The sequence below is a fragment of the Anguilla rostrata genome, chromosome 2, assembly GCF_018555375.3.
Source record: "Anguilla rostrata isolate EN2019 chromosome 2, ASM1855537v3, whole genome shotgun sequence".
NCBI lineage: Eukaryota > Metazoa > Chordata > Actinopteri > Anguilliformes > Anguillidae > Anguilla > Anguilla rostrata.
This window is the reverse complement of record NC_057934.1, coordinates 6,836,450-6,856,882: the sequence shown is the minus strand read 5'-3', so window position 1 is coordinate 6,856,882 and position 20,433 is coordinate 6,836,450. Positions and strand designations below refer to the sequence as shown.

Below are 20,433 nucleotides of genomic sequence, written 5' to 3'. Positions count from 1 at the left end.
CACTGCCGCGTATGACATCACGCGGCCATGTCATCGTTTTTCAAAATTATTTTTCATAAATGAACAGCGTTCCATTTTTAAAAAAAAACATGAAATGAAGAAGTCATCATTTCAATGCTGTAGGCAAGTTTGAGTCTTGTGTGGTTTTCATTTGTATAGGCTTTAAAAAAATGTGATCTGTGATGTGATGTTGCAGAATAGTCATGTGTTTGGGGTTGTTCATTGCGTCACGTTTGTGTGAGGCCCTGTAATGTACAGCTTGAAGGTGAGATGTTGTTTTGATGGTCTAAACCAAGGGGGCCTCAAACTCAGATCGTGGAGGTCGGCTGGTCTTCGATATGTTCCTGCACTTAAGTGCTTTATGTAAGTCACTCATTAGCTGAAGAGGCTGTTTTGAAAGGAAATCACAAAAGCCTGTGGAGACTGTGGCCCAGGACCGGAGTTTGAGACCCTTGCTCTGAACATTCATCACCAGCCTCCCTCTTTCCCTCTTGCTTCCCAGAAAGCCGCAGGTTTCCTCTAAATAAAATGATGAGAGAGATGGGGTGGAATGTGGGCGGCTGATTGGTCAGGATTTCTTAAACGGCCATCTGTCTGCCGCTTGCCTTTTATTGTGTAAATTCAGCTCTGGGGAATAAAATAAGAGGCCGCATCAAATTTTCCGTTTCACGGTTTATGGCGATGTGTCTGTGTAGAGTTTAACTTCTGATATTCTTTCATGAACTGATTTCAGTTCCAAATAAAAATATTGTCATCCAGAACATTTACTTGCAGAAGGTACTAAAAATACACGGTGTTGTTATACATTATGCATCATGTGTTGTTATACATGATGAATAATGCAAACTAAGTTTATACCCATAAATAATTAATAAAAATTACAATGCCTTTGCATAGGAAGGATTCAACAATCAATATTTGGTGGAGTAACTCCGATTCTTCTTCAGGAAAATATGGGGTGGTCTCTCAATTTTTCCCAGAGTAGTCGGTTCGATAAAAACATACATGTCCTACATTTCACTTCCGTGGCCGTACGGCCTGCCAGAGAGCTGGAGATTCTGCGGAGGGTCCTTCGTGTTTAAGTCTCCCGGGTAACAGCCTGGTATAGAATCCTGGCCGTGTCTGTGATGTCACTGGTAGCCCAGCGAGGTCGACGCGTGATTGGCTGCAGCGTCACGTGATGTAGGAGGGGCTCCGTTGGCCAGGGACGTCAGCGTCCCATCGCTCGCCGGTGACCAAAATGGCCACGGTGTGAAACGGGGTCCAGGTGCTCTTAAACGACAGAACGGTAGGAGTGGTCTGACACCACATTTATCGGGCCCGGAGCGGGCGCCTGTGACTCTGACAAGAGACCAAATTGGGAGAAACTCGAAATTGGGAGAAAACGGTGACAAATGATTTAGTGTGGCTCTGGCAGATATAGAGTCTCGGGTAACTGTACCCATGAAATCAGTCACTGAGCTATCGGGGTGAGGCTGCGGCTTCCTCCTTGAAGCCTGGAGCGTCGTGGCCTTGGGAAAGTGAGTAAATATCAGAGCCGGCCTCTCCGTGCCGGCATAACACAGCCTGTCTGCCACTGGGAACATCACAGCCTTGAGTTTATTTGTTACAGGGAAATCTGTCTAAATCCAGAGAACTCACGGCTCACGGCTCTGAAGCGATTTGCAAGCGGTGAGGATGAGAAGCAGAGAGAGAGAGAGAGAGAGAGAAGAGAGACCGAGAGAGAGACAGAGAGAGAGAGCGGGAGTGAGAGAGACGGAGAGAGAGAGCAGGAGTGAGAGAGAGAAGCGAGAGAGAGACAGAGAGAGAGAGGGTGGGGGGAATTGGCAGAAAGTATTTCTGCAGTGGTAGTTCCACTGGTCCATTACCCATCAGCCCCCTGGTTCAGTGCCAGTGAAGTGAGTGTCTGGGGCACATCTGTGGGTGTCGCACTTCATTATCGATGCTCCAGCCTGCCCGTAATCCCAAAAAAAAAAACAGGCATTCCATTTAAAATTTTTTTTTTTTTTTATACTATCAGAATAAATGTAAGTGGACGTACACAAAGCGGACATTTCGATGTGTTGCTGATCGGATGTGGAGGCGAGAAGGACGTGGACTTGCTGTTGGTCTGTGACCGCTCGGGTGGCGCTTGAACAGAAGGCGGGGGCGGATCGTCGGGCGTCTTGAGGAGGACCGCAGCGGTGCGTGAAACGGGCCGGCACTGTGAGCCCTGCGGCGGCCGAGCCGACGGGGGGAAGGAGGAGAAATGGCTCCTGTAGAGACGGCTCCCGGGTGGTTTGTTTATGGCTTTCATTGGTTCGGCGGCCCTCGGAGGTCATCTGTGCGGTGGCTGGACTCGAGCCTCTGCTTCGCGGCGAGCTGCCGTGCGTGTTTGAACTCTCCGACACCCCCGCGCTCAGACAGTCCAGGGCCGGGGGAAAAGAGGACCGAACGTGGGAACGCATGACACGGCACGGCGCTTAAATCTCAAAAAGGGGCGGGTTGGATAAAACAAATACAGTTTTCCCCTTACGCACAGAAAACCTAAACCAATGAGAAACAAACTTGTTCAGTTTTTTAAAATGTAAAACAGGGTACATCAGGAGAACAATTCCCACGACTGTAGCTCCATTGCTTATTTCTTTAGATTTTGAATGGGGATGCTATCAGACTGTAATTCATTTTTTTGTTTTAATCTAAGAAATACATTAGATGTAGGCTACTTTGAATGCTGCTCTTCTTACTAAATTTGCACTCAAGAGGGGGAGTGGTTTCTGGGACTGAAGTTCCGTCTGCTTTGTGATGTCACAATGCGCGGGGGTGGAGCTGAGCAGGAATTAAGAATATTCTTTTTTTTTTTTTTCCAATTCTCAGGCTTTTTTTCCCCCCATTTTTGTTCTGCCACTGTGAATGCTCTCTGATTACACCGCGCCTCTTTTCCTAACACAGCGAGTCTCCTTTTCAGGGAAGGCGAGCGTAGGTGAACCGCCGCCGTTAATTGTCCCCCGTCTCCATCAAAAGAAACCCCGACTGCTTTTCACCTCTTCCCTTTTATCTCTGCTTTTCTAAAAATGTCTTCGGTCCTCCTTTTCTCTGGTGTTTTGCCAACACGTCTCCGGAGATACCCAGGAAATTGAAGAGAACTGGTGCTCTCTGTATCTTGGCGAAAGGGGTGTCTTCGTTTCGTTGTGTCGACCCGTTCGGATCGCCCCCTGGGTTTTTTGAGAGGTCTGCGTGGAGGTTGGTTGAGATCGTGACCAAATCTCGTGGATCTGCCGCACTCTGGAGAGAGAGAGGCAGTTTGTCCTGGGTGAGATGGTTGTCCTGCGGCAGGTGGGGGTACGGTGGTGAGGCCAGTGTGTCACCAGGGTACCAGTCTCCCTCTGTTTACGGGTTGCATGTGTTGCCGGTAAGGTGATCGGCCACTGTAACTAGGAGATCTCTGAACATGAGCCTTCAGGAAAAAGGTATTTAAGTCCTCGAGGACTGCGCACACACCAGCTGTTGCTTATTCAAGAGATTGTAGGTTCAATGTGCACTAAGCTATTCATTCATAAAATATCACAGGAAAGAGTGTTTTTTTTTTATTACTAACTTCCATTTCCAGAAACTCTTGGGGTTGGGACTGTTGATACTGGTTGGAACTTCTGATTGGAGGCTGAAAATCAAGCCAACTTCAGCAATTGGCCTGAATCCAGTGCTGTAACCTCCCTGCTTCTCTCCTTGTCTCCCCAGGCACAGATCGCCTTTCTGCAGGGAGAGCGGAGGGGTCAGGAGAACCTGAAGAAAGATCTGGTGAGGCGGATCAAGATGCTGGAGTATGCCCTAAAACAAGAGAGGTCAGTGCTGCACCCATGTCCCAAGTCACATGCTCACATTGAGAACATTGAGTTTCTCAAAACATTGAGAAACTTCTGGTGCTTTGATACGTGATACAAGGACTTCAGTTCCAATGCTACATTTTGCTTATTGTAGTAAGTATGACTGCTCAGGGAAATGTATCATGGGAAATGTAGTTCTGTTACAAACCTTATCATATTCACTCCAATCTACACAAACTCCATTGACTGGGACGAGTTTGGCAAATCGACCCACATTCAGTTTCCATCTAACGCAGTGTTCCTGACCCAGTTGCACCAAATAAAATCCACTTTTTCTTTCTCCTGACTCACTCAATCATGATTTTGGGATTGTGATGTTCAGGCAGGCGTCTCTAAAGTCTCCTGGGCTGAGTCAATGGCAGAAATTCTTCATTTGAGCGCGACAGATTTTTACAGCCAAGCGAGAAGGCTTGTGGGAAGCCTCCCCGCTCCAGTGTGGCAGAAAGGCCTCTCTTCCCTTCCGTCTCTCTTTTCATTCGCGTTGATCCTCCGTTCTTTCTCTCTCGCCCACCAGCTGAGTCACTCTCTCTGGGTTTAGCGCGGTTATTCACTTGCGTCTTTCAAACCCGGAAAACCTTGAACTCGGAGGTGAGGTCGCCAGCATCGCCAGCGCGTATTTTGATTGACGCACAAACACCGTTCTGTTCTTTTTTCGATAGACGCACAGACACAGTCCTGTTTTCCTGGAAGTTAAAATTATATTTAGGGGAACAGAGGCAAAGGAAGGCTGAATTTCGTGTACCCAAGCTACTAGAAAGGAGCAGAACTGTAATCTCTTTATTCTTAATCGGCAGCGTTTAACGGTCATGCTCCTTGTTGGGGGGGGGGGGGGGGGGGGCGTGGGGGGGAGACTCCCCAGGCCAGCTCTGCCTGTCGTGTCCGTTGTGTCTGTAAAACGATCTGGATGACTCGGCACTTTAATCACAGTAGGCGGGCCAGTAGCCCTAACCCCTGGAGCAGGGCGTTCAGGAATCTCTCAGCCTCTGCAGAAAACCGATAAGGGGATCGGTCCATTTCCCAGAAATTTCCAGATTGGTTAGGGTGGGTATGCAGTGGGTAGCGCTGTCGCCTCACAGCGAGAAGGTCCTGGACTCAAATCCTTTCTGTGTGGAGTGTGCATGTTCTCTCTGTGTCTGTGTGGAGTTTCCTCCGGGTACTCTGGTTTCCTCCCACCGTCCAATGACTGTATTCCTTCCTGTCTCTCACGGGTTCGAAAATGGATGGATGGACTTTGGGTGGAAAAATAGGCTTTCAATATGAAACTACTAATGTCTTCAAGCTTTCTGAAACATCTAAGTTTGACTAATTGACACATTTGTCATTTTTTACGATTATGATGATTTATTTTTATTTATTTATTTGTTTTTACTGCATTCATAAAGACTGGCCACTGGGTTAAATTAAACAGTAATCTGCATTTCAGTAGGAGATGAGAGAGGTTTTTAAATAATTTTCTTAATGTACAATCGGGATATGAACAGCACTTAATAAACAAAATGTATTATTATGCATGTATAATTCTTATTCTTGTTGTTGCCAATATTTTATTTAGGCACTACATTTTTGTCATATCCCAGTGTGCTGCTACATTGATAGCATTTGCATTGTAAATGAGTCTGGGTTTTTATTTGGGCATGACTTGATTGTGTTCATGTGCAGGGTTTTGTAATTAGCCGGTCTGTTTAATTTCTTGCACCTGTTATGCACTGTACAACACGACGGTGTTCAGAGATTTTGGATGTTTGTCAAATATGTTTGGCATTGGCTCCATTTCCATACTGAATAGAGAGCCTATTAAAAATCAAAAAATCTAAAATGTCGACAGAAGCTGGGGTCGTCATCATCATTAGCCTTGATTATTACAAGAAGGCCATATTAAGATTAAAAACCCTCTTTTACAAGCGAAACCAACAGCCAAACCAGGTCTGCGATACAGCAGTACCACAAGTTGACGGTATAGTAAATACAATTTTAAGTCGACAGGAAAACACAGGTGCGTGCGGTTAGCACGGAAGCAAGGTAGCATGATAGCGTGGGTGCATAATTAGGATCACAGACAAAACAATGCCCTGTTTGGCCCGTGCTGATACCTCAGGAGCTGCTTTGGTTAAGAGTTCTGTCACCTGGCCTTGGGGCTGTTGGGGGAAAAAAAAAATGTCCGTGCTTTGTTTTCTAAAAATAATAGCGTGTTTGTTTCGACGTTGGGCGTGTAACTTCACCCGGTGGCCTAGGCCCTGAGGCCTGTACTCTACGCCTCGGTGTGTGATCCGATGACATCACACCCCTTCACGTGGCTTTCGCTGCAAGGGGTCTGCTGATGATGATGATGATGACTACGACTAGAGATGATGTCATCTGGGTCTCTCCGGATGTGTAGTTGGCTAGTGGCCAGAGTTGGGTCAGACGACTTGAATATAGTTTTTTTTTAACGCTATTGTTGTGCGTTTGGCTATCGTCGTGCTTGGATATAAAACAAAATCTGGAGAGCCTTGATAGACTCTGTACACGAGTCCAGTCCCCACGCCTGCCTGGTCGCTGAACGTCCTGTTCTCGTCGCCATGGTGTTCTGCTGTTTGACCTTTGGCACCCTCTCCTTGCGAGTGGCGCATGGAACGTTGCGTGTGGCGGCTCCCCCCCCCACTCCACCCCCCCACTCCCACTCCCACTCCTGTCCTTCATGTACTTGTGGCAGAAACAGGACCTGACAAACCCAGGACTGTTTACTCCTCTCCTCCCAATGTTTTTTATTAGCCCAGGCAAAGAGATAGGGGTCAGTCACACACTGTGTCTTTTCCTGCCCTCTTTAAGGAAAAAATAGGCCTGGACTGTTCAGTTGCTACTTATTGAAGAGTAGAAATAGAACGGTCGAGGCTGCCATGTTGACCCCCCTGCTGCTGCTCAGCCACCCACAGCAAGCGTGCCTGCGTCAGGGATGTAGGAATGGACAGCCAGCTCTACAGCTGGTATGTAGATATATGCAGAGATGGGTTAGAGATAGAGATAGAGACAGAGAGAGAGGGAGGAGAAATGCAGGAAGGAAGAACTGGTAAATAAAGGGAGGAATGGGATGCAGAGAGGGTTAAAACGGGTCTGTTTGTGAAGCGAGAGAGAAACAGAGCGAGAGATGGCGAGAGGAATGAAGACTGAGATGAAGGAATGAAAGAGGGGGGAGAGAGATGGAGAGGGCGGGTGATCGGGAACAGTTAGCGTTCTGAGGGGTCACCCTCTGCTTCCTGTGTGACAGTGATCTGCCGTCGGCCATAGCGATGGAGAGCATCGATCCGGCAGACTGAGCTTGAGTAACCATCGCTTATTTTACGTTGGCCTTTTCACGATAACATGCAGTCGAACTGCGTGTGACATAAAAATATATACGCTGCGTGTTGGAAATGATTTCTTAAACAGTTTAAGTGAAGAGGACAGAAAACTCATTAGTCAACCAACAACACCCCCCCCCCCCCCATATCCCACACAGACGAAATTGTGGGAATTGCAGTTCAGCTGTATGCTCTGTAGTGTTGCTTGGTGTGTGAACAAGTTCTCGAGTTGGCGAATGACTAAAGTGTTTTAATCTGGTTTGATAATTTAATTTTTATTTGAATTTTAACGCATTTTAAATGGTTCTGAGAGGACACAGAGACGGGTAGACCTGGTGCTCAATTGGGTGTTTATGGCTGCCATTGTTTATGAATTAATGTCCTTTAAAGCCTGCTAGGATTACTTAGCAACTGTTTTCCTTTTACGATCGAGACAGCAGGTGGTAGTTATGTCAGATTTGTTTGTTTTGTTTTTTTTTTTCTTTATGAGGAGGTGGATATTAAGGCTTTGCCGTGTTTCCTTAAAAAGTCATGACTTAACAGGGCTGTGTGTGGAATTTTAAGTTGGCAAAAAAAAAAGTGTTTAGTGTCGGCTCGATGGCGAGGATGGAGTGAGAAACGACATTGCTTAACCTCCAGACCGTCTAATGATGTCTTCGGTTGCCTAGCAACTAGTCTGTTTTTTTCTCGACACATTTTAAAGGGATATGGGGCCTGGCGGTATGTGGAATGTTCCTGATTTCAGCAGATTTATCTCCAGGAAGTAACATGTAAGGTCGCATTGTTTGAAACGGCATTAAACAGAACGTGTATGATATTACGATAAACTGTCTGTGCAATGTAGGCAACATGTGACAGCGCAAACACAACTCGATTCCTGTATTATAATGTTATGCCCATCTCCGTAGTTTTTTCCCCCTCTCACTAAAAATAGTTCTGCCTTTCCATTTTCTGTGTACTCCAATGCTGGTTCGCTCCTGTTTCGAACTACCGTTACAGTAGGCTCAGTTAAACATTTTGTCAGATGATGCCTTGACAGTCTGCAAGCTTTAGGCTAGTCTCCCTCATTACTTTCTCAAAAGGTAATATACTAGTCTAGCTAACTACAAAAAAATAGGGATAAAATCCTGAAACAGATCAGCCCGTATTGTGCACCGCTGTTTTAACGGTCTATAATTTCTCATTTAGGATGGTCTGCAGTTGATGACAGCAGTCGGCCGGTGGACGTTTAGTCCTGTGTGCCGAGTTGTGGATTGCGTGCATCTTTTTTGCCAGATTGAGAACAATCATTTAGAGAGTGTGGTTACAGTCAACAGCATCTGTGCAAAATTGTGCTTTATCTTTGATTCATGGTGTTCTTAAACCTGGACATCGGGCACGCAGAGGAACAGGGTGTATTCATTATCGTTTAAGTCCTCAGACGCGTCAATCATAATTAACAATCCCCCAATTCATTTCGCCCTCATTCACTTGTATTTAGGCACTGCAGTGTCTGACGTTTTGAAGAATTAGCTTCGAAAGACAGCCAGCGGTGCGATCATTCGATCATTATCTCTGAGATACAAATGGGGTGTAAAATAACTGTGGTAATCTCACCATTAAACCTCCACCTGTTTCTCTTTTCTGTTCCAGAGCAAAATACCATAAATTAAAATATGGAACAGAGCTTAACCAGGGAGAAGTGAAGCCGCCAAGCTACGACTCCGGTAAGTTCCCTTTTCAGTCTTCCACCGGGCCAACATGACGTTCGAAAATAACATTTTAGCATGACGCGTCGCGATTCCGGACGGACCAGGAAAGGGTGCTTGTTTTGAATTTTTTAGTTGAATTCAAATACCTGCGTGACGTAAACTGGCGCAACAAAGCATCGCTCCGTCTGCACGGACTCAGATTACCCTGTTTTCTTGGTAGCACAAACCGCACAGGCGCGCTCGAGTGTGTAAACAGGTGGCAGAACTTGCACTGCTGCCAATTCCGAAATATTTTGAGAGGGCGTTTTTTTTTTTCTTTGCTAACGCACAATGCGCGAATTTTGCTTGGAATCACGTGTCTGCTCCTGGAATTTAGTGTTCCGCATTTCCACTTTCCCTGCGATTTGGTTTTGGTGCAAAGCATAGCTGGCCTACATAGTGCACATAATGTCTCAGAAGAGATGGTAACTTAACATTATGTGACGAGGTTTGCAAATGTGCATGCTGCCGTCTGTTAACATGTCAGCTTTTTATATTTTTTTGTAAGAGGTCTGGCCTCCGACACGTGCTGTCGAAGTAGCCTTTACTGTAAGGTTTTAGCAACTTTGTAGTTAGGCTGTCATTGTCAGCCGAGCAGCATGATTTGGCAACCTTTCCTGAAGTCTGTTTTGCATCATCTCTTAAATTGTTGACGCAGTTTTGGGGGGTTCCCTTGCTGGTTTACCCCCCCCCCCCCCCTCCCCTTTTCAAATTTAGGATTAAATCTTCTTCAGGGGTGTCATTATGAGCCTTGGAAAGAGGTAAAAATGAATTACTCCATTATAAAATTCCCCTTGCTTTGTACAGACACGTCTGTTTTTGCAGTCTTGGAAAAAGGGGATGCATCTGTATTTGTGCTGGGCACTGGAGCTGACCGTCCTCTGAATTATCCGTGACCCAGTTCTACCCGCCCCCCTATCCCATCCACAGCGGCCCCAAGACCTCAATTTTAAAAAAACAACTAAAAAAAACATAGGCCTACATGCAAATATATTTGCATTGCACATTCCAATCTGGGCAGAGGCAGGCTGAGGGTGAGAGCAACAAGGGACAATCCTAAAGTTGGGTAATTTGGTTGAAACCTTTGGAGTCATCTGTCACGATGGGGGAGAGAACATCTTCTTCCCAGCTCAGGATGTGTGGTCATCGAGACCAACGCGGTCCAAAACGGTCTTAAATCGGTGCAGCAATCGTTGTGTATTGGCAGGTGGTGGTCCTCGTGGGGGTTGGGAGGGGGGGGGGGTGAATGTGCTGGGAGAGAGGGAATTCAAACCCCCCTCCCATTTATTTGAGGTTGTGGGGGGACCCCCTAAGGCTAGGACACAGCGCTGACTGTTCACACCCGTTGTTTTTAAGGGTCCCCCCAAATAATCTCACCCTCCATTTCTTTTCAAGTGTCTTTTCTTTTCGTTTAGCAGTGGGTGTGCACTCCGAGCAGTTACTGCTTGGCATTGGTAGCGTCAGCTTCATCGCAAGGCCATCATCACGTGCGCCGTCCCCTGTGTCCCACAGCAAGGCTACTAAATCTTTCAGGGCTTCAAATTCCCTCCTTTTTTTCCTCCATTAAAAATGAAGTTCGTGTTTGCTTATGAAAATGCCGAAGGGAGTTTGAAATGGATGAATTAAACATTGCTATTACACAGTGTGCTAAGCCATTGATAAAAATAAATGCGTCTGTGCATCGGTGCGTGAGAAACGGCTTTGACCCGCACGGGTCGCTTGCTCTAGCCCGGAGAGCCACCAAGGTTCTCGTCGTGACTTATGGACCGGTCTTATGTTCCCTGCAGTTTTGAGTTACAGTGTGTGAAAGCCACTGTCAGCCTCAATATTGAAGCCTAACGGGTGAGCTAGCTCTGTCTCCGCAACATGTTTGACTGCAGTGGTAGTTGGTCACCGTTTGCATGACAAGGTTTAGTATTATCTTTAATTTTTTTCTCTGTGAATGAACCTCACAGATTCTCAGAGGCATTTTATTTTGGGTAAACTGTTCCAGAGCTGCCAGATTCATTTAAATTCCAGAAGCAGTTCACTTTTTGCTTACTTCATGCCATTTTTGATCAATTTCTTTTTTTACGGCCTTGTAAAATCCGATCGCGTCGACATACTGTTTCACTCAACTGTAGCTGACAAAACCTCAGAATATTGTTCTACATTTACTCGTTAATGTGTTTGTGGTGACATGTATATTGCAGTATGGTTTTGCATCACAGTAATTTTGACCTCTGACCTACCACTATCTTTGGCCAAAGGTCATGGGGTGCCCTGTCTTATCCAAGAAGGGCTGGTGTAACCCAGTGCTCTGAAACCCGATTCAAATAATGACCTACCTTTACAGAAATGGAGTATAGTGAAATATATTGTAAATATAAATATTTCACAGCACTGTAATGCTTTGCAACAATTAAACACATCAGTAATTTGTATATTTTCAAAAATCCTAGGTCCTCCTCCTTGGTTAAGATTGGGGAGTCTGTGCCATTGGTTAATGTTTATTGCTTTTGGCAATATCTGGGGTTCCTCTGTAAGGGTGAGGTTTGTGTTTTTGGGGTGAAGTCTGTACCACTCTCTTTTTTTTTTTGCTTTTCAGATGAAGGGAACGAGAACGAGAACGAGAACGAGGTTCCGGGGCTGCAGAACAGTCAGCTGACCTGGAAACAGGGACGGCAGCTCCTGAGGCAGTGAGTACCGCCTAACGCAGGCCCCGCCCACCACAGGCCCCGCCCACTGCAGGCCCCGCCCACTACATGATCCGCCCACCGCAGGCCCCGCCCGCTACAGGCTCCGCCCACAGCCTGCACCGCGCCGCTGTTTACGCCACTTCAGCCGCCGCTCAAATAGGCACCAAAAAACAGCACGGCACGCACGTTTCGGAGTCGTAATGTCCCTCCCCCCTCCCTGAAACTCGCGGTCTTTCATCATGTGAAGTATCGACGAGACCTGACCCCAGCAGGCGTGGGTCAGCTGTCACTGGAACGGAAGCAGACTGGGACCTCGTTTTAGGGATTCAGGGCCCAGTGGCCAAAGCGCTTTGCTGCGTGCATCACGGGAACGATGGGAAACGGTGCCCTCCCCAGGGCGTCAGTGGTATTGCACTTCAGTGGGTGAAACATGCCGTCCCTACCGTATTCATGGCGTGTTTGTGTGTGTGTGTGTGTGTGTGTTTGTGTGCGTGTGCGTGTGTGTTTGTGTGTGTGTGTGTGCCTCCCATTTGGCTCTGGTGGGCCATACACCATCTATCCCAGTTCAAGTCAACATCCAGACATGCTGAGGCAGATTAAATCAACCAGAATTCCTTACAGCTGATTTAAAAAATCTTTTGAACGGGTGTGCGGAGCTGAGAGGATCCCGCCACTGTAGGACCGCAGTGAGGTCACGCTACGCACCGCACCGAATCGGCACGGTCTCTCTCCCGCGGGGACACGACGTCACAGCGCCACTCCATCAATTTTATTTTGTCGCGAACCCCATGTGACCGCTGCCTCCCCCTGCGAGGAGAACAACGACAACGCAACAAGAAAAATGCTGAATTGCCGAACCCCTACTTCAACCAATCGGCAGCAGCCAAGCCCCCACTTCGACCAATCAGCAGCAGCCAAGCCCCCACTTTATCCAATCAGCAGCAGCCGAGCCCCCACTTCATCCAACCAGCAGCAGCCATGTCCCCCACTTCGACCAATCGGCACCAATGCCATAGATTTGCCTTCAGGGTATCGTGAATGCGCACTGCCTTTGACCTGAATAGACTAATCACCACTGTGACATGTGAAAAGGACGCGCTGTTAATCGGTCTCGCGTCCTTCAGAGGTTCCCCTGCGGCGGCCATGTTCTCTCCTCCTGGTGCACCAGTCGCCTCCATTACCTGGGAAAGGGGGGGAAACTGGACTTCAGCCTCAGAGAGTGCTGGGCTCGGTCCAGAGGGTGTTTGCTGAGAAGGCACGTTTGTGGCTCTGTGAGAGCAGCGCTGTACTTCTGGAGTTCCTCTCTCTGCCTCAGCTCTCTTCCCTCTGGTCACTGATGCTGAGAGACTGTGTGAGAGAGAGATAGAGAGAGGGAGAGACTGTGTGAGAGAGAGGAAGAGATAGAGAGAGGGAGGGACAGAGAGGGAGAGAGGGAGGGGGAGGGATAGAGAGAGAACACCATTGAACTCGCTGCACTCCGCTAAGACAATGGAGAGAGAGGGAGACAGAGGGAGAGAGAGAGGGAGAGAGCAGGAGGGAAAGAGTGAGTGATACAAAGACAAAGATGGACAGAATGGACAGACAGAGAGAGAGAAACGAGAGTGCACACCACTGAACCCATTGCACACCACAAAGACAATGGATAGAGAGAGTGAGGAGAGGAGAAGAAGAGAGGGAGAAGGGTAGTGAGAGAAAGAAAGATGGAGGGAGTGAGAGAGATGGAGGGGAGAGATGAAGAGGGAAACAGCCTGACAGAGGATTTTATAGATGAAGAGAGGGAGAGTGCGAGATTTAACCCTTTGAAGAGTAGGTTTTTAAAAATAAAATCATAATTTTTAAAATTCTAAGTCGGTATTCTAGAACTCCATTGCTTTCCATTGCCAGCAGTGGTTGTTCCACCAGCATTAGAATGTTGAGTTTAGAGCATTCCGATCTCGTACCTGAAAGGGTTAAGAAATCCAACAGGATGTGACCTACATCTCCGGGCAGCAGCACTTCCACTCGCTCTCTCGCCCTGCGGTCCGTATATCACCAGCCTGGCCGCTGCCCCTCTCTCTCTGTTCCCTCGCCCCCGGTCTCCTGTCACACTCCGCGGCTCCTTCCAGCCGCTGAATCCCCACAGCGCGGGCGCAGCCTGTGTTCAGCGGGCGGGCGACGGGCTGTTAGAGTGAGACCTTTAGCTGTCGCTTTTCCTCTCTTGTTTTAGCAGCAGACGGGAAAGAGGGTTGTGTTGTTCTCTAATGGGGAATTCACCGCAAGAACGAGTATTCAGTCCTTCACCTGAAGTCTGTGGCCCATATTAGGCTGTGTGTGTGTGTGTGTGTGGTGTGTGGCATTGCAGTGTGCTGTGGTGTCGTGCGACGTGTCCCTGTGTGTGCTGTGTGGTCCTGTGTGCCTGGGTTGCAGTGCAGGGCCTTTCATGCGGTGGCATTCCTCTAGGGACTGCTTCATTGCATGGAACAGGAAGCCTTTGCAGGTGACTTTTTAATGAAGAGGCGGCCTGACTTAGATCGCTCATATATCAGCGCTCCTTTGAGGCGCTTCAAACGTCTCCGACGCTCCTGACAAGCGGGGCGCCCAGCCGGGGGCCCGTACCCCCTGCTTCGCGATGACATCATTCTGCATCACGCCCGACACCGAGGATGATTTTGGTGAAAAGCCGTCGTCCCTCCTCACCATCTCCCGGGCGGTGTGCGTCTCCCGTTCTCACCGTACAGTGTGTGCTGCACGGAAACCCAGCCTCTGGGGCTTTGCGAAAACAGGGCGCTAAATGCTATTGCTCCTAGCTGACATCCCTCAACAGCAATCTGAATGTGCCGTTGTTTTTCCCCGCTGGAAGAGTAGAGAGTGTGTGTGTGTGTGTGTATGGATAGAGAGAGGGAGTGTGTGTGTGTGTTATGTGTGTACGGGTAGAGAGAGGGAGTGTGTGTGTGTGTGTGTGTGTGTGTGTGTGTGTGTGTGTGTGTGTGTGTGTTATGCATACTGTATATACTGTAGATGGAGAGAGGGAGTGTGTTTGTGTGTTATGCGTATATGCATAGAGAGACTGTGTGTGTGTGTGTGTTTAGAGAGAGAGAGAAGAGAGAGAGAGAAAGAGAGAGAGAGAGAGACAGAGAGAGCAGGGCCGTTGTTGGAGACAGAGCTGGAATGAATGAGGAATTGTGCTGCTCCATTCAGGCTCCTGTGAGCGGGGAGGCTGGTACAGCAAGAGACTGGAACCCCCGCTGCCCCCCCCCGTCCCTGCCCCCCCGTCCCTGCCCCCACCGCCACCTAAAAGCTGGTACCAGATGATATTTTACCCAGCGCTCTCGCACAGAGAAGTGCTCGGACCGCAGCACCCCTACCACGAATCTCACCGCGCGCCCGGCCGCCGCTAGCAACTCCGCTAAATCTGCAGGCGAAGCGTCGTCGTCGTCGAACGGGCTCCGTTTCCGCGGCGACCGGGACTCCGGCCGTTCCTCTTCTGCACAGTAAGGCCGCGTTCCCCAGCTTGGAAGTGTTCGCGGCGTTTCGAGCCGCTCGCCGGCTGCTTTACGCGACAGAAAAACAGCGCTGGCGTTTCAGCCGACTTGTGATACACGCAAGGCGTGCTAATCGGTCCTTAGCTTACGCGTCGTGGCGCTGCTGAATCGAACGTGTGGCGGGAGGTGTGTGTGTGTGTGTGTGTGTGTGTGTGTGTGCGCGTGTGTCCTTCGCGGTTTTATTTTGGATGGATCGCCCCAGACCCGTCTGGATTAATGGGCTGGAGATGATGTGAATCCTAACTCACTTTTTTGGGGAGGACGGGGTTTTGCTCCTGTCCCAGATGTTTCCGCTAATGCCGCCGTAGATCCCCTGGCAGAACTTTCACAGTCGTTCATTAAAATGCTGTGGAAGGGCTCTGCTGGAGTTAAGCTGCTCGTCTCAGGAAAAGAACTGAAAAGACGGAAATAAAAAAAAGAAAGATTTTTTTTTTTTTTGTGGGTACCTTGCTCACCGGGGACAAGAGGCATCTGTGTTGACAGCTTTATTATGGCGCTAAAACTTACAAATTGCTTCATTCGTCGCGCTTGCTTGCCCCTATTAATTATGGTTGTTATTAATTTGTGGCGAGGAGGTGTACGTGCGTCTGCTTGTTGACGAGCCCTTTTTTGTTTCTTCCGTGGCTGTCAGGCCTTCTGTTGATTTAGCGCGTTCGGCTAAACAAGCGCAGGCCGTGTTCGCGTCCTGAGTCCCGTCCCAGTGCCGGGCCGGCCAATTAGAGGAGAAGAACGAGCCATTGTGTCCTCGTTCGACCATCGGCTGAAAAACTGCTAGCGTGGCCTTTTTTTGTGAGCGGCTTGGCTTTCAGCAGAAGGAGCGGCAAGCTGTGCTAAGCTCCGTATTCACGGAGACTCGAAGGCTGGGGCTGAGCCTTTCGGATCAGGCTTCGTCTGTCGACTTTCTGCTTTCGTCCGCCGCGAGCGGAAAGGCGAAACCCATCATCGATCCGGGTCTCGAGGAAGGGGTGCGATTTTAGGATCGGGTCCCCCCCCCCCCCCTCCCCGTTGATATCCTAACCCAGATCCATCGTGAGCTAGGAGGCTAGTCTGACCCCCTGGATTAGCGCTCGTGCTGTGAGATGCTTTATGAAACCGGAGCCTGTATTCATAAAGCATCTCAAACCAAAGGAACGCTCTCCCAGGATCGGAATCCGTGTCCACATCCACATCTGCGCAGCTCGTAGCTGATTCAGGTTCAGCCATACCTTTCTGAGTTCATCACGACTGCTCTGAGACGCTTTATATAAATACTGGTTCAGGAGTGCTGCTTTTATATATAAAAAAAAAAGAACAGTTTTACAGTTCTCTGTGGCGGCCTGTCCTCCCACACTCCCCGCCCCCCCCGATTTCGTTTCTGCGCCAGGTGTGTTGATTATAGTGTGTTATTAGATGTCTGCCAAGTCCGCTCCCAGGGCATTGCTTTGTGTGTAGGCAGGGATTCTGCCCTCGGCGTATGAGAATTGATTTTTGTGCGCCACTAAATTAGTTCCTGAGTGAGACGAAGACTGGGGGGCAGGGGTTCCGCTTGCAGGCTGCCATCCATCTCGCAGTCGTCCAGCGCTGTTCGCTTGACGGAGTGTTCAGATCAGAATGTTCTGGAGAGGTTGGTGGTCTCGGGTGGGGGTGGGGGGAGGTTGGCGTGGGGGGGGGGGGGTTGTGTAGACTCGCTGGCGTGCTGACACAACCGCTGTGGACTGTTTAACGGGTGAGTTAGTGTGGGAGAGGTGCAGGCCGACCATTGCCATGTCACAGACGTCTCGCCTGTGAATTGTTTTTGTTTGGGTTAATCATTTCGGGAAAAATGGAAAAGGGAGTAAGAAAATGTGCCCGTTGAGTGATGCATTCTGGGAAAGCGCTGGTTTTGAGTGTCGCTGTGTGCCCTGTGGTTTGGAGCGGTATCCTGACCGTCCCAGCCCTGACTGTGACATCACAGTCACAGTATTCCTACCGTCATTGGGAGCATCAGATAGAGGGTTCTGATTGGTCCACAGTGCTGTGGCAGTCTCATCACTATAGCAATACCGGACACAATGACTGCGGGTGGCAGAAGATATTTTGCATGGAGTGGAAAATTGAGGATTGGTTAAAGAATGGGTTAAAAAAAGTTTTGAATTTTTTAAAAAGTTACATAAAATTAAACTTTTGTCAGCTCGCATTCCTGATAGAAAAGGGTAGCTTTGCTTTGCTTGAGACAGTGGAGGTTTTTGCAGTCCCTAATTAACGGCACCTGGCTCGTACACGTTGTGCCTGGACGGCTGGATTTGCCGTTCTTCTGCTTGCTCGGGCTGCTACGGCTAAACCGGTTCGGGGTATTGTCTTCCACAAAATGTCCCCTGCAGAACAGCACGACCCCGCGGATTGCGCAGCTCACACAAAACCGCTCGTGGGGCTGTTCTTCTGCTGCGGAACAGAAGAAAGGAATCGCCCACATTGGGGGAAAAAGGCAGATCGGTGTGCCAGCTTTCTTTTTCTCATCCTCCATTCATTCAGGCGGGGGCCAGTGTAGCCGACGTCGCGGAATGAAGTGACGGCGCTCCATGTTTTTAATCAAAAAGGCCAGCGGGGGGGCTGTTGAGTTAGATTGATCTTTTCTTTTTTTCCTGAATCGAAGGACCTGTCATAAAGCTTGACAATACATGAGAGTGTTTTCCCATTTTCCCAAACCAATTACAGAACCCTCAAATAAGAACATAAGAATACATAATGAGGAGAACAGGCCATTCTGCCCATCTAAAACATAAGAACACATAATGAGGAGAACAGGCCTTTTAACCCAACTAGAGCATGAAAAGATAAGAATGCATGTGTTGCATTCTCGACTCTAACCCTTGACCCCTGTTGCCCCTCTTCCCCAGGTACCTGCAGGAGGTGGGCTACACGGACACCATACTGGATGTGAAGTCCCAGCGGGTCAAAGCACTGCTGGGTTTGGCTGGAGACACGGGGGAGAGGCCCTCCGACAAGAACCCAGAACCCATGGTCAACGGCACGGAGTCCCTCAAGAGCAGCGTCATGATCGGGTGAGCTACCCACAATGCACCGGGGCAAGGAGAGCTCATTCGATCTTGGTCTCTGATTGCCGCAGGGTTGCCCCTCCCTGTTTCTGGAGATCTACCATCCTGTAGGTTTTCACTCCAACCCTAACAAAGCACCTTACTCAACAGCTAGAGGTCTCGTTGAGCTGCTAATTGGTAGTCAGGTGTGCCAAAATTACAGTAGGGTTGAAATGGAAACCTACGGGACGGTAGATCTCTGGGAATATGGCTGAGCAGCCCTATGTTACAGCATCGACTTACGATTGGATGGAATAATGTTCAGCACAGAGGCTCAGTCCGACAGCGAGCTGATTGGCCAGATGAACGAACGGCGACCCCGCGGAGGCGCGGAGAGAGCGCGCTCGGAGTCTGGACCACGGCGACCGCTTCGCTGAGGCAGACGGGGGGGCTGTTCTTCATCGGCCCGGTTTCGAGCGGGCGGCGCGCTCCGCGTCGCCTTCGCGGGAATGCTAACGCGCTCGCGGCCGTAACGGTCGGCGGAGTCCGCGGCCGCCGGCGGTGAACCTTCGCCGAATTAATGTCCGCTCCTCTCTGCTCTGTCAGGCTGACCTTTTACCCTCCTCTTTCCGACTCACTGAGCCAAGCAAGATGGAAGTAAAACTAACCGACGACAAGTGCCCATAATTCATCACAAATCCAGCTCTTCTACAGAATAGACGCTCTCCAACTGGGTGGGGGGAGATAAGAGATTCTGTAAACAAAGCAAGAATTAAAAAAAAAAAAAAACATACAAGCTACAGGTCTAGTTTCCCATTGAGAGCGCCCCTCGAAACGAGAACAGGAGTCGTGCGTTTCGACGTCCTTCGAGGCTGACGAAGGCACGCTAATTACCGCTCGTTAACGGGGCTTGCTTAATGTACTGTGTGTCGTCAAACATGCTAATGGCTGATAATGGTTCAATAGGCTCCCGCGCACGTCTGCGGCTGTTCTAATTGGTCTGCGGAGGTGGAGAGCGCGGTTGTGAGAGCGGCTTCGCCGTTCTTCTCTCTCTCCGTGTTCAGCTCAGGGACCACAGGTTTCTTCTGCTGAGCCAACAGTGCTCAGGACTCAGATGGTGCCTCAGACCCTCAGTTCTGTTCGGTCTGTGTTGTCTCGCTTCTCTGACGTTGACCTCCGACCTCTGTGTAGAGGCGATGAGGCTGCTGGTTGAGAGAAATGAGATGCGTTCCCTGATGGAATGCTGTTGAGTGGGCGAGAGGAGAGAAAAGTGATGGCTCTCGGGGTTCCTGTAGGGTTGTGACGTTGCGACCGTGGTGAGGAAAGCAAGGCGCTTGTGGTTGATAGCCAGGGTGAAAGGTTGAAGGTCAGGTGAAGGTCGTGACTCGTTTCTCTGTCCTTGGTCCCGCGTGCGATCAGGAAACCGGACATGAGCGACTCGGCTTCCGTGCTGGAGGCCTTCAAGTTCATCGAGAGCGCGGCCGCCGAGTTCAGCGACGAAGACGAGGATGAAGACAGCGATGGGAAGGACAGGACCTCTGGAGACGCAGTGAGGGGCACAGCCACCCCACCACACCACCGCAGTACAAGCACAAGGGCTGAGGGACTCCTCAGGCAGGTTATTCAGTATTGTGAACCGCAGTGGGACTGCGCTCAACCGCCTCTTCAGAGCTGAGGAAGAGGGCTCTTCCCCCTCGTCTCGGACATCAGGACCGACACGGAGAGCTCTGAGGGCTGATTCTGGCCAGCCGGACATGGGGTCACGAGTCAGGAGCGGGGGAGAGGAGGGACTGGGGTAAGAGAGAGAGGACTGGGGAAGAGAGAGAGGGGACTGGGGTAAGAGAGAGAGGACTGGGGTAAGAGAGAGAGGACTGGGGTAAGAGAGAGAGGGGACTGGGGTAAGAGAGAGAGGACTGGGGTAAGAGAGAGAGGGACTGGGGTAAGAGAAGAGAGGGACTGGGGTAAGAGAGAGGGACTGGGGTAAGAGAGAGGGACTGGGGTAAGAGAGAGGGACTGGGGTAAGAGAGAGGGACTGGGGTAAAGAGAGAGGGGACTGGGGTAAGAGAGAGGGACTGGGGTAAGAGAGAGAGGACTGGGGTAAGAGAGAGGGACTGGGTAAGAGAGAGGGACTGGGGTAAGAGAGAGAGGACTGGGGTAAGAGAGAGGAGACTGGGGTAAGAGAGAGGGAGCTGGGGTAAGAGAGAGGGGACTGGGGTAAGAGAGAGAGGACTGGGGTAGAGAGAGAGGACTGGGGTAAGAGAGAGGGGACTGGGGTAAGAGAGAGGGACTGGGGTAAAGGACTGGGGTAGAGAGGGGACTGGGGTAAGAGAG

The 20,433-nt window shown here is 49.6% G+C and overlaps 1 protein-coding gene across 1 annotated transcript in view; it reads left to right on the top strand.

Annotated features, from left to right (window-relative positions):
• The window catches only part of strn (striatin, calmodulin binding protein), a 67,732-nt gene that overhangs the window by 30,482 nt on the left and 16,817 nt on the right, over positions 1-20,433 (top strand). The window contains exons 2-6 of the mRNA XM_064325171.1: positions 3,718-3,821; positions 8,813-8,886; positions 11,498-11,588; positions 17,965-18,129; positions 19,522-19,651. Coding sequence (XP_064181241.1) covers positions 3,718-3,821; positions 8,813-8,886; positions 11,498-11,588; positions 17,965-18,129; positions 19,522-19,651 — 564 coding nt within the window. The remainder of the gene's footprint in view (positions 1-3,717; positions 3,822-8,812; positions 8,887-11,497; positions 11,589-17,964; positions 18,130-19,521; positions 19,652-20,433) is intronic.